At 34.0% G+C, this 15296-nt stretch overlaps 1 protein-coding gene across 1 annotated transcript; it reads left to right on the top strand.

Annotated features, from left to right (window-relative positions):
- The first annotated feature begins 1297 nt into the window (after positions 1 to 1297).
- Positions 1298 to 13929, top strand: LOC117334063 (major facilitator superfamily domain-containing protein 1-like). Its single transcript, XM_033893502.1, has 13 exons — positions 1298 to 2357; positions 2856 to 2962; positions 6030 to 6136; positions 6502 to 6557; positions 6982 to 7131; positions 8633 to 8785; positions 9470 to 9576; positions 10550 to 10650; positions 10894 to 10999; positions 11564 to 11704; positions 12053 to 12192; positions 12938 to 13052; positions 13254 to 13929. Exons 1-13 carry the CDS (start codon positions 2330 to 2332, stop codon positions 13389 to 13391), a joined length of 1449 nt encoding a protein of 482 aa, XP_033749393.1. The 5' UTR covers positions 1298 to 2329; the 3' UTR covers positions 13392 to 13929.
- The last annotated feature ends 1367 nt before the right edge of the window (positions 13930 to 15296 follow it).

Genomic DNA, 15296 nt, shown 5'->3' with positions numbered 1-15296 from the left:
ATTAAGTAAAATCAAATTTAGTACCTTCTCGTAACATTTTGTTTCCAGAATAACGTTGACTGTAACGGAATAGTGAATACAGTATTGCAAGTAAAAATTCAAATCATTCAATACAAGGCTCAAAACGTATCAATCAGTCCTCGTAGTATTCACTTATACAATTGAAATGTCTGGTACAAACAATTTAATACATGTATAACTTTAAAAATTACAATAAGTAAAAATATGGGATACAGTCAGACTCATCATGAGTAATTAACAATAAGTAGAATACAAAACATGTCCCAATGTACATCATATAATCCAGTTACAAATAATGATATCAAATAACCCGATGCGTAAAAAGTTTAGCAAATAACTAAATGTTCCCTATGTTTAGATAATGGAGCTTTTATACTGTATTGTTATAAACAATCAATCATGCCTTGGCGACCCACTGTTTTTAGCGACTTCCTGTCTTTGGGAACTTTTTTCCTCCCGATGTATTTCGCTATATTCTAACCTCTTTTTTTTAGCGATTAACGACCTTGTTTTTATACCCCCTACATAGTCAGAAACCTGCATTTAGCGACTTTGTTTACAGCCAAAGCTGGAAGTAGAATAGAAATCGTCGTAAAACTCAGTGAGTTATCTTTACATACTAGCTAGGAGGTCAGTTTCTGCTTTGTGTTTGCTAACGACATGTTTAATTCTTCCTAAAGAAGGATGTAAAAACTTTCACAAAAAGTGGAGGCTATCATGTCATTAGACGCATGTTAAACCAGCTTGCAAGGTTCCCGATGAGTTTGGTATTGGTAAAACAGAAATAAAAAAAAACTAACGGAACCTGTGTTAAGTGACTGCCTGTCTTATGTGAATTTTTTTACTCGTTACCTTGGAAATTGGAAAGTTAAACAAGACAGGTTTGACTGTATACCTATAATTAAAGGGATATAACCCTTACAGAAATGTCATATGTATTAAACTGGTCTACGAAATTAGAAGTGCCTATACCAAGTTGGAACGTACTAGAAGATATAGTTTTTTGTTTACAAGTGCTTATTAACCAGCGATTGTTTATAAGATGTGTGTTAGAGAATTCAAGAAAAGAGATGGTTGACCAATGTATTTGAAAGATATGATAACTAAATATAAATACCACGAGAAACAAATTGCTATTTACGACTACTTTACAATTGTCAGGGATAGCTGTGTTAATGATGCTGTGATGAGATGTGGAATGGATAGGAAGGGATAACTCGAGGACCGTTGTAATAAGATAAGTAATATACAGTGTTTAATTAATACACCATCTTGTACACCACTTAATTATAATTGTGAATTATCTCTGTATCTTAGTGTTGTATATATCATTTAATTGTGTTTTGAAGTTAGTTGTTGGTTTTCATTTTTCTGTTATTATCATGTAACACTATCGCAACTGGAAATGTTTACATATCTGTAATTATTTCCTTTAAAAGGAGAATTTTCCCCACAAAATTCTCCCGGAAAACGTTACAAAATAATTTAAATTTTGTTAACGTCAAAAGTTTATCATGGCCTGTTTAGAGAGCTTAAAAAACACCAATATCCAGACAAAAATCCTAGTGCCTGCGATATGTTAAAAGAGCGTCCACAGGGAACGTCATGCTCCTCACAGATATGTAGAATGCCCATTAATATGCTCTGAAACTATTTTATTTTGACTTTAAGTCCTCTTTCCGTAAAATTTTATATTGTTACAATGTTACTTTGAAAATTCCTGGATGAAAATTTGATACATGTGTGGCGGAACTGGACTGGGTCGATCGTCGGCGACCAGGTAGCTCAGTGGTAGAGTGTCCGTCTAGAGTTCGGAGGGTCCCGCGTTCGAACCCCTGTCTGGCCTCTACATTTTCTCCTCTCCTACATACACATTACACATGTATTTCACCTAACAGATATGACAGGAACGTCTCTATCTTCTATTGTTTGATCCACTAACTACCAAAACGATATTTTTGATGTACCCCTCATCTTTTTATGATAAAATATAAGTGTTGGGTACGTAAGTGTAGTCTTAAATCATGATGCATTTACACAGTAAATGGGGGAATAGATATGTGTTAATGTACGTGTTTATTGTACCGTACAATAGGAGCACTGCTTGTGTTGATACTGAACCTTCCTTTGTTGTTGAATAGTAAACTATGCATGGATATGTGATATTTGCTTTTTTATATGCGTCAAGGATCTGTAGGTACTCGAGCTTGTCTCCTGCTAGCTTTGATGTATACAGAATAAATATCCATCTCATACGACCGACCCGGTTGTGACGCGTTACGACGAAAAAGATAAGTTGCCAAGTTGTATGTACTCAGAGGGACAGACGATGTCAGGTAATAGCCTTTTGCACTTTCGATGATGGTAATAGTATGAATATATCTGTATTTACTTCAGTGAAATTGTGTCATTTACTGTTGCCATGCTGGATGGTAATCTCTGTTTTAAATATCATCATAATATGTTGTTGGTTCGATACGGAGCTTTAATTTGTATGTTCGACTTTTCCAATGTTCCGATTGGTTTCCGAAGGAATTCAAATCCGTGGATGCTAAAAAGCATACGCTTACTCTATAGATCATTTCCGAAACTGAGGGTATACGTGATATGTAAGGCAAGTAATTATTTATGGTGTTTTGATAATAATTATGTAGGTTGAATTACACTATCAACGTATTAAGATTTTCTTTTCAAAACAATTAAATTCGCCCTTGTTAACTTCAGAATGTTTTGAAAATTATACATTGCCATTTTGCATCGCGCGATTTAAAAAATGTACTTAAGTTAGAATTTTGAACGACTATTTCATTTCATACTAACATATTTTTTTGTAGCATGTTGGCGATATGGCATGCTATTTTGCAACTGTTTCACAGTTTTTGGAGTTTACTATTTCATGGAAATTCCAACGGCCCTACAAAGCGAACTGACGAACAGTCACGTAAGTATGTTAGGTTTTCAACCACGAAGAAATAAACGTTTGACATTTATACAATACTTGTTATACTAACAGATTTATTTATACATAATATATAACGACAAAATCTTACCTCCTTGTAAAATAATTCAGCATCTATAGTATCTCACCCTTCATTAGTTTGATATCAACATACCAAAACAAGATACTATTATATACCCAGTAACAGAGTTATTTGTAGAAGCCTCAATCGTAGACGTATCCGAAACGTATTGGGCATTGGAAAAATTCATTATCGAAGAAATATCGAAAAATAAATAAAATTATGAGTTTTCCTTTATAATGGTAATTTCTATTTTAAATATAGGCCTAATAGTTAATATTACTAAAAAATACACACCAGCTCATATGTAAATTAAACTTACGTTGCGACGCATCACATACTTTACACTACGGATGTTTTAAAATCTTTTATGTATATTTTGTGATCGTTTGATAGATAAAAAAGTTAATATAATCTAGCATGATGCTTGCGTACCTACAACCTGTAAATATCATGAATGTATATTTTGACGTCTAAACTACTAAATGTGAATGATTAAAGACCGTTTCCGACTAGTCGTACAAAAATGCAACTCAGCGAATGCTTAGATATTAAAGGAACCATACTATGTAGTTGTTTTCCTATTCAGCTGTACATATTATAAATTAAATACTAAGTAGATAGTTGACTGATATTAGAAGAAGAGCCACTATCTCAGCTAATCAATAAACGATATCATTTACATAATAAAGACAAACTGTATAATATACAAAGTCACCCCGTGATGAATAACAACACATGGTATGCTATATAAAAAGTCACTACGTTATGAATAACAACAAAATGTATGTTTCATCTCGTGATGAATGACAAATTGTATGATTTACAAAGACACCACATGATGAATGACAACAAACCGTATATGTACAAAGGTCATCACGTGATTAATGATGACAATCTGTATGTGTACGAGGTCACCACGTGATGAATGACAACAAACTGTATGTGTACGAGGACACCACGTGATAAATGATGACAAGTGTATGTGGACGAGGTCACCACGTGATGAATGATGACAATCTGTATGTTAACGACGTCATCACGTGATGAATGACAACAAACTGTATGTGTACGACGTCCCCACGTGATGAATGACAAAAATCTGTATGTGTACATTACACGTGGTGAATGAAAACAAACTATGTGTACGTGGTCACCACGTGATGACTGATGACAATCTGAAGTGGGTACTTGATGAATGAAGATAGTTCTGGGTAAGAATAATTATATAATGTAAATCAATGTAAGGCCGGACCCAAAAATATATCTTGTAGATAGACATAAAGGAAACTCTATTATTTACTTTACTTTTCGTGATATTAAGTCAATATCACGGGGGATAACCTACGGAAGAGCATTAGGGCCATAAAGCAAAAAATATAAATTCATATTATATTCATTTTTTCATGTTAATAACTCGAAATTTCGACTTACTAACTCGAAATTTCAAGATAATAACTCGAAATTTCGTCTTACTAACTTTCGAGATATTTCGAGTTATTATCTTATAAATTTCGAGATAGTAAGTTGAAATTTCGAGTTATTATCTTGAAATTTCGAGTAAGTAAGTCGAAATTTCGAATTATTATCTCGAAATTTCGAGTTAGGAAGTCGAAATTTCGAGTTATTATCTTAAAATTTCGAGTTAGTGAGTTGAAATTTCGAGTTAGTATCTTGAAATTTCGAGTTAGTAAGTCGAAATTTCGAGTTATTATCTCGAAATTTCGAGTTAGTAAGCCGAAATTTCGAGTTATTAACATGAAAAAATGATTTGTTTTGCTTCATGGCCCTATTGCTCTTCCGTAATAACCTGATGCGGGTAACTGTTTTTCCTCTGAGAGAATTTTTAAGCCAATGGTTTATTGAATTATACATCGATTCTAATGCGTTTTCGATTTAAAATAAACTAGTTACCCTCGTCATCATCCGAAAATACCCGCATCATCGCGATTTGGACGTTCTAAGTTACCATATCATCTCTCCAAAGCATACGATGTTAATATCAGCTTGATTACACCAATTATTGGTAACTCATTGCTTCAGATTATATTTATATTGAACTAACTATCGATACTCTTACTTATAATGCCATATAAAGTTGAAAAACACTGATAATTCACATAAGTTAATACTCACTGTTTCCGCCGTCCACCATATTAGATGCGGATAGCCGCATCAGGTTATTCCCTGTGAATATGAAAATGTAAATAGGGATATGTACTACAAATTGTGTTAAATTAGGACCGTACCTTAGTTTTATCGAATCCATTGGATGAACAATCGATATGGTCCACATACAAATTCTATAAATACGAATATTGTTGGCCAATGAATAATATGTTGTGTCAAGTGATCATCTCATTCTGCATTTCGGTATTTTATCGACTTTTTCCCTTTGAATTTTAACTCCAGGGAAGACGACAAAGCTATACGATGCAGTGAATCATTATACGACATAATACAAAATTGATAGTTAAATGTACGATGGCCGATGTGAGCCATGTACTTACAACAACAACAATGATAATGTTGTTCATTAAAAACGTGTCTACAGCAAACACATACCCCATGCGAGGCATAAATCTTTGTCGTTATCAAAAATGAACTCGGCGCGCACAGGTATGATTACGGAAAACGAGTGGCGGTAATTGAGACTGTTGAATTAATCTAGTACAAAAAGGTCCACGGCTTATCAAGTATACCTAAATAAATCAGACAGAGTTCTTGTTGGGTACTGAGACCTTGAAAAATGTGTCAATTTGACATGTCACTTTGTCAAATTTCAAATGTACAACTATATACTACTTGGACGTGAGTGCCGACATGTCACTTTGACACTTTGTCAAGTTTGCATGTACAACGTTATCATTGTCATTGTAAGTACATGGCTCACATAGGCCATCATATAAATGTGCTATTCATCGGCAAATGACAGAGAGATCAACTTAAGGCCAGATATATTTGCTTCAAATATTTTCTTATTTACAGAATACATATATCGGATCTAAGAACACGGGGAACCAGACCGACTGTAAAGTTTGTCTTGGTCTTGGAGAGGTTCGGTATAATCTATTATTCTCCGTTACAAGATGGACGTAAGTAAGGGATGTTCTCGTAAATTGGTGGTCATATGTCTGACATCTAAAGAGGACTATTTAGTTTCGGATTCAATGCTACTGATGTCCATGTATTTCCTTTTCTTCGAAAATATCAAAACCTGATTAAATTTGATAATTAAGTTTTTGAGATAGAAGGATTTCCAGTGCCAATAGTGTCTAATACTTACAAACGTAACTGTGATATTTTGCCATTGGCAGGTAACTATCTCAAATACATTTTTTTAAATCCATGTCAAAAAACTTTAACTTCTTCTTGACTTACATCTATCTTTTTCTTAACATACAAATATAATTACTATACATATTTAGCGGGAAATAAGATTTAAATATCATTTTTGCAGTTCGTTTGGCGTGTGTCTACCATCGGGGTTCGTTATCGACAGACTTGGTAACGGTCGTAAGTAATTTTTGTTTGGTTTTGGTTTTATTTGTTGAACGTCTTATGATTAAAACTACGTACTGATTTTAATATAATTGATATTACTGTTTTTGTTTAACTTAAATATGCAGTGTTTTGCTATTGTTTTTGTTAAATCAAATAATGTATGTAAACCTCTCTTCTAATGGGAAACAATCCATACCGACACTACCACTTTACAATAAAGAAGCCAGTTAAATTAGTATCAGGATGACATCATATATCAATGTCCATGACCTTATCATTACCGTTTGTGTAATTCCGGATTGTGGTAACATACAGCAACACAGAAATATACGGCGTACCTTGCCTACCGACTAGATATTCTAGACTAGATATTCTGAATACTTATGTAACAACGTATAAAGCATATCTGCGATACGGTCCATCTTGTTTTTTTCAGGTTCTGCGATATTTTTCAGTTCATTGGTTCTGATCGGCTCGGTTCTGTTCGCTGTGGGAGCAACGTCTCATCCCCCTGTGACTACACCGATGTACATACTGATGGTGACTGGGTATGGTTCCCTAGCGTTTGGGGATGCATCTCTGCGTTGTATGTAACTTAGACAGCATTCAAATGTGAATGTATGTTTTATATGAATTCCTCGAATTGCCATGTAAAAACACTTACCGTTAAATGAGGTGGAGCTTTAGTTTCGCAGTTTTTACTTTGTCAAGCATTTAACGATGACAGTTTTCAAATTAACGGTCGTGTGCAAAGTACGCCTTATCAAAAAAAAACATGCCGATGTGACATCTAACTAGATCTGGAAGATATTTTCATGTCTACAAGTCGTTTGATGTTCACATATAAGTGATATCTAGTCAATACTCACTATGTACTATAAAATTGGAGCATATTTAACAAGCGCTAGTATATGTTAATTGCTATAGAATAGTTTTAAATATGTATTTAAACATTATGTTTTGGCAAATTAATACTGAGTAACTGAGTTATTATGTGTTATTGATGGAATTGAGATAGCTGTGGAGATAGAGTAGGAGGCACAACTGTAATATTCAACTGAAGTTTATAAAGTTGGAGTGAAACGGCTGTTATCAGTGATAAGATTTGAAAGTTTAGATTTTAACATCAATCTATCATGGGTTTGTCGAATGAACATATTAGTATTAAGGTCACCATTTTTCACTATATCAAAGCTAGTGCTAACAGTTTTTTCAATCTAAATGTATATGTGCATAATTCGGTATTTCAGGAATGAGGCGTGTTTCAGTCATGCATAGTTTATCACGTTCATTAAATTCGGTTGCAACAATATTAGTCCTATTTCTGATCGATCTGACGGATTTGATATTGAGGTTAACTATTTCTAAGTTACGCAAATGAACTAGCCACATACATGTACATAAAGTAAACTATTTTCCCCTGTTTGTATATATATAGGGAAACGTTATAAACAATGTGAACGCACAGTGTATATTTCCAACCTAATTTATCGTATGAATGTATAAACATGTGTTTTTTTTTTCTTTTTGAACATACTCCCACTTTGGATGCGGTTTAACGTGAGTGGTCGGAAATTTACATCTGTTTAATATAGTTAGCCATGTATGCTACAGAACTTTGGAGGTTTTTTTATTTAAGCATTTCAAGTAAACTTATTTTCGAAAATCGAAACAACCTTTTTGTTTTCCTCAAAATCATTGTTCTTGATTCATTATATCTTATTTGAAGTATCCATATAAATAGCAGTTTTAGATGCTTATCAAAATATTATCTCAGTCATGACATTTTTATAGTATTCTGAATAGTAGCAAACATTTACTCACCGTTGTGTCTCTGTGTCGCTAGTTTCCTTACATCCCGCAATATTTGTCGTTATAGTATTCAGAAATTTCACGATTTGTCTGCTGCTTTAAACCTCACTAAACCTCACGATATTAGCACGAACATATCTTAGCCTCCCAAGACACAAAAACGCACTCACCACACGCATGCATGTCAAACGCATGTAGGGCAGTCCCTAAATGGCCGTAGCTGTTGAAAGGATACTAAACAACAATAAATCAATTAACCAATTTCTTATCCACAGTTGTGCAGGCCAGAGTTGTCTCCCATTGTTTTCCAGAAGTCACATTAATCGCCATGGCGTTCTGTACTTTTGGATGTGTTGGACAAGGAATAAGCTTGTTCACCACACCAGCCATCGCCACGGCTATAGGTCTACACCCCGCCGTGTGGCTAGGTATGCTTACAGTAAGGATTGCACAAAAGGTCAAACGTGAATATACAAAGGCCAGATTTTGGATTCTTAATCTTCACAAAATCAGTTAAAACATATTTGTTTATATGACATTTTGTATCTGTATTATCTTGAATTAATTGGCTTTCTCGTTGGAAGAATGGGGTAAATTTTGTACAGTTCTTACCGCAGATAGATTTCAATGTAACAAACACAATAAGTTAATGAACTCATTTTCGTGATCTAAATATGGTAATTGCATTATATCGAAGATAAATATTTGGCTTCCACGAATTGTGCAATAGAAAAGATGCGAATATTTGTATTGTCCTAAGTTTTTACGACACTTTTTTGCCAAGCATCTAGCGAAATTGTTTGTGAAATATCGCATATATTTATCGGTGTGACTCCACATGTGATGCATAACATCTTAATATTAACGACGATTACCTTTCATTTCATTTCAACAATTTTTATTGACAGATGGAAAAGTAAATTGGATTGAATAACAGGCAAAGCCTATATAAATTCTCTCCATAGGTCGAACAAGTTTTACAAATCAATATTCATTATATGATAATTATGATATGTGAAATGAAATTTTATAAACATATACACAAATGTTAACAATAACTATATAAGGGGAGGTAACTCATTTGACTAAAACGATTACTGTTTTCACTACAGGTCCAGTATCATGTGGATTAGGAGTTTTGTGTGCAGTGGGTTTAGCTCTTCTTCTGCATATACATCCCCCCGTGGTAGCGGAGGATAATGGGAACAAGAAAATATTAGTAAGAAATATAATTGTGGGATGTTCTTTTATAGATAGGATATTGTACTTTCGGACATAACAATGTTTTCGATGCTTATCACTGCTAAATATCAGAATACTGATTATGGTTCACTTTGATACGGAGACAAATTTTACAAATACAATCATGGCTTTTTGATTCTATCGATATGTTGATTGATGGAGGGAAAATACCAAAATGGCATTTTATTTCAATATCAAATCAAGAGGAGATCCTTAATTTATGATCAATGTCATAAACATAACATCTAAAACATCATATAGTACTCTGCGCCAGGTACATACATATTGTAAGCAAAATATTTTTGATAATCAACACTGTCAGTAATACTGAATTCTCAAAAATTAATAAATTGTGTTTATTTCGTGTATCATGTAATTTCTTTTCTGCCATAATCAAGGGTTTTTCAACAAAGCAACGCCCTCTCCTCTTGTCATTATGATTACCGTGTTATTATACGGTTGTTACAACAATGATTGACCGGGAACTACACATAATTGTTATTATCCCTCGTTGATGAAGTTGGGGAGGTGATAGCGTTATCCGTTCGCACGTACGTGTATGTTGATCGCTCAATTTAGCGGCGACTGAATTAATTATTAGGAAATTGCATCGCTAGTCTTGTGTATTTGTAGAAAGTGCTTGATTTTTACAGCAGGATGTACCAGTACGTATACACCAAAAATGCCATGCTGAATAATTAGCCCAACCATATATTTATTGTAATCGACAGGTAATGGGTTTTCATTGGCCTGCAATAAGCCCTTTTACTTTTCAACGGAATTGTTTTATGATTATCATGTTATAAAACAGGAAATCTATGGCGAGGGATTTATATCGTTGATGATGATCGTATCACAGCGTCTTTCTCAATTTCGTCAATTCACCACGATGTTTGTTATATTGGAAAGTGTTTTAATACATTGTAATAACAATAACATTTCCTTTGTAGACAATGAATGTGTTGCGGAGACTACCGGTATCGTACTGGGTGTTTCTACCGTCCATAGGTTTTACCTCGGTGTGTTGGATCGTTAAACAGGCCAATTTACCGTAAGCATACTTCATGATTTAATAAATTATGTTACAGGTATAAAGTTAAATAAACATGAACTATTCAAAGCAATCTTTACCAGAAGATTGATTTGATATCAGTTTCAAAGCTAACGATATCATTCTTTTTGAACTTTTTCAAATTTTGGAAATTTCAAAAGAGAAGTGTCAAATGAAGATACTGTGTGATAATTCGAAACAAATTTGTGTATAATAACATTATATGATATGATGTAATTCCAGATATTATTTAGAATTACGACATGGATATTCGATGAGAGAGGCAAGTCGTGTTACTGGAATAGCGCCAGTCATATCATTACTATGTCCTCTAGTCTGTTTGATACTGGTAAGCATCGACGTCTATGCAATTATTTCCCAAAGGTTATCGATTTTACACATTTAATGATTTTTTCCGTTAGCGGCCAAAGTTTGAATAAGGCTCTAAACATGACAAAACTTCCATCACATTCATGCTGCGTGTACATAATTATGTAATGACAAGCACTTTGACATATACAGATCACCGGTATATGTTTATTTATTCTGTAAAATGTAGCTGAATCTGACGTCAAAGAATTAACGATTTTGCTAATATGCTATTGGAGATTATCGGAAAGTTTTATGGTCGACCTCGGAATCTTGTTTCGAAATACAGTATCTTATATTTCCATTTGCAATATAAAGCCAGTGTTACTCGATGCTTGTTAAAATGCATTATGGCTCCATTGTCATTAACCTTTCATGTTAAGGATTTGACTTAACCCGGATCTGACCTAGACTTGCATAGTGAATGTAATTAATTAACCATCGAATGTGTAACGTTAGAAACAAATTTTGTCATTTTGCTTGTTTATCTGTATCTTTAGTGTTATTCAGTATATTATTTTTTCGCATATTATTTTGCTTCCAGAATAAGGTTGACTGTGACGGAATAATATATACATTTTTCCACATATGGATGATTTCTTTCTTTGCTCTACTGGGATTCTGTCCGAGTGTCAACATTATATTCATATCATTGGCTGACGGGATTGGTATGGGTATGATGACGGTTGGTATACATACTTTTCGAAATAAAGACTGTTCTATGACCTTAGAATGTGACCTATCACTGTGACAACCCTGCTACATTGGCCCTTGTTGGTTTGTCATGATAGTTCAATCCGTACTTTGCATCCGTTAGTGGTTAAACATCAAGTATCAATGCAACATATTTTGTAGATCTCAAAATGTTCAAAACAATGTTGTGTTAGTGTTGCTTGGAGATAGGAAATGATTGTTTTTTTTTAAACAAGCTGAGTTGTAAGCATTGCCATCGATATTAACATTCACGGTCAGTAAATTATGATTAAAATTCCTCGTTATCAAAAACACTCATACAGTGGTGATTTTGTTTTAGGCATTACAATGGCAGGTTATCGTCATCTTGTGTCCTGCCTTGTATTTAGGAACACTGAGCGGTGTGACGTTCATGGCGAGGAACTCCATAACAGCTTTGACCTTCATTGCAGCTGGTTATATACTACAGCGGGGCCATGTGTTAGTACAACTTCTGCTTATTATGTGCGTCAGTATCTTAAACAGGATTATCAAAACAAATAATTCGAAGATCGTAAGCCATAGGTCATCACTCAAACAGTTAGTTTCTGTTTCATCGCCTACATGTCTGCGCCTACTGGAAGATTTTGGCATGAACTAATAGCCAAAGGACCAGCGCTAAGAATCATAGACATTAAAAACTAGAAACAGGAACTGTTATCCCAACAGCCAGTCCTTACAAGTATTAAGATGACCAGGCAAAAGGCAGGCAAATTACCTGCGAATGCTCTAGAACACCATGATATTGATTGTGAAGTTAACGGTTTCGAAGACGAAGCTTATTCAATAATAGATAAAGCTTCGACTTAAATGCGATTGTAATTGAATTGTCGGTCACCGCAGCTTGTATGTTGCAAATTCATTGTCAATTGTAGCTACAATGTCATCAAATAACAGGGCACAGCTAAACAGCCCATGGTCAACAAATATTTTAAGTTAGAATATTTCTCCGGTCTGTATTATGATAATGAATGGGTTTTATTCGGGAAATAAACCCGGGAATTTGCAATGCCCCTCGACCCATTACTTTGCCAGTATAGAAATCACTCTTGTTGACCAAGGTGAGATGATCATGCTTTACCGGTGTGGTTGTAATGATAAATATCTCTATCGACATCTGAACATTTGTTGAACACAGCAATTGTTTTTTGATAATGCATTCACATTACATTGTTCACAAATACAGGACAAGTGTGGACGAAACACTGCGTCATTACCAGCATTTCTTCCTGATGATAATAGTCCTAATGTCAACTGGGGCAATATTCGGAGTTGTGATGAATATTGTGGATATCCGAAAGGTGAGTTAGAATGTAAAGATACACGTTTCTTACCAGTCGGTATTTCTATCCCCCATGTCTTATCACATGCCATTCGTTATGATATTGTAAATTGTACAGTGATGTATGTATAATTTACCCCCCTGGCTGGTTGTGGGTGGGGAGGGGTAATTCAGCCTTTCCAACAGTGTTTATGATATTGTTATTCATGTTCTGTTTTAGGGTGGCGCTTTGAATTCTAGGATACGCAAATGGCAACAATCGAATATAGAAGCCATAGGACTGGTATCGATGGAGGAACCTTCAAAGTACTGTGGAAATAGCGACGCCAAAGAAAGCAATGACTATTCAATGAATTGAACGTAAAAGAAAAGTTGACCCAATGATAGGGACGTAATCATTATTGCTGAATGATAATGCCATTTCGTAATCTGCGTGTCGTAAGAGCGCTGTAAATTATACCTGAACCCTTCTGTAAGAAAACAAATTAGTTTGTCGCAATATTGCAACAGTGGCATGTACAGGTACCATATTATATTAACAGAAACAATGCGGTATATACTTGTGCGCTAAATTTGATATTATCTCTGCGAATTATTCTTTGAAAGATGATTTAGATATAAATTGTAAAACAGAATACTCATGCTTGCAAGCTTATTAATGAAATTGACTTCCTTTTTCCTTTTACCTATTGGGTACTGATACTCTTCTCGTTTGTATAATGGACATGTGTTATACAAAACGTTTTATTTTGATCCATAAAATGTAACAAATGTATGAACATAATTATATCAAATAAAATACAAAAATGGTACAATGTGCATTAGATATTCTAGTTACATATACTTTTAAGGAACTGTGTTCTAAAGAGCAGTAAATATAACATCTTTATAATTGATTTCAGATTTTAATTGTATCTTAACAGGATATAAATTACATTTATCATTTATTAATCAGTTGAATCAATAAACAAAAAACATGTTGTTATTTTTTTAAATCTTTATATATATATATATATCAAGCGCATTACCTTATGATCAATGACAATTGGATTGCGCTGAAATATGTAGACGAAGTGAATTAATAACTGTAAAATGGGGAATATCTTGCCGTTTGTCAACAGTATGCATATGATAATGTTATGTGTCATATATAGCAATGACTGTGCAAAGCTCGCGCCATATCTGTAAACAAAAAAATGCCTCCCAACTGAATTGTTTGCCGTTTAAAAGGGTCACAGCGTCGGTTACAAAAGTAAAGCTGACCACACAGGCAAATGAAATCGAAATATAATTTCGCCAGGGAGGAAACATGTAAAGCAAATGGGACTGTTTTCAAAACAGCCACGTGACAGTATCAGCGCTATGTTTGAGTGGGGTTTCTCGGCATAAACGAGTGGTACACCTGGATATTAGGAATAGTTTGGCATAGGAACGTTGCTTGAATTGTATAGAACACGTACATGTACAATAAATAGAATGTTTTACCGTGATGTTCCTTTAATAACAATGATATATTTCCCCCAACGGATTTTAATGAAAAGCGTAACATATTTCATTATTCAAATATTTTGTCGGTGTCGACACAGTTTGTTATAAGAGTATTAACACCATTATGAACAAACTGCAAATTCTGAGATAATGTGATACTGTGAAGGAGTGGTTGTCAGAAACGTCAAATGACTCAAATGTAGAATGTAACTTAATATGTTCTGACACCATTTGCTTTTAAGCACGATGAACCAGCATATTTTTTGATATTGTAAATGTGAACAAATTTTGAAAACAATTATTCAATTAGTATTGCTATAGATGAAGCAAATTCTTTTTGACAAATATTCATCAATTAACAATTGATAATAATAGGAGATTGTTATGTCCATGCCCTACACACTTAGCTTGAATTTATAAGATTAGGTCAATCTGACTTTCTTTTGTAATAATTACCACGGACAATAAAATGACACCCGGGATAAGTAAGAGATGCTGAACATTAATAATTTTAAAAAAGGTTATTATCACTTTCTTTTCTAAAACTTGTCATTGAACAATGTCAATGGATATCTAGGATGAGAAATATATGCTGAACTTGAATTTTGTAAATTTTGTCACTTTATCCTATCTGAAAAACAAAATCCATAAAACAATGCACTTTTAAATCTATAATTAGATGAACTATGGATGCTGAAATTGAATTTATTAAATAAGGTCACTGTGAACTTTTTTTTTTTTGAAAAAGTGTCGACACAATAACATTTGACGTCTG

Source organism: Pecten maximus, chromosome 1, assembly GCF_902652985.1.
Source record: "Pecten maximus chromosome 1, xPecMax1.1, whole genome shotgun sequence".
Taxonomy (NCBI): Eukaryota; Metazoa; Mollusca; class Bivalvia; order Pectinida; family Pectinidae; genus Pecten; species Pecten maximus.
The sequence above is the reverse complement of the archived record's forward strand: the minus strand, read 5'-3'. Positions and strand labels throughout refer to the sequence as shown.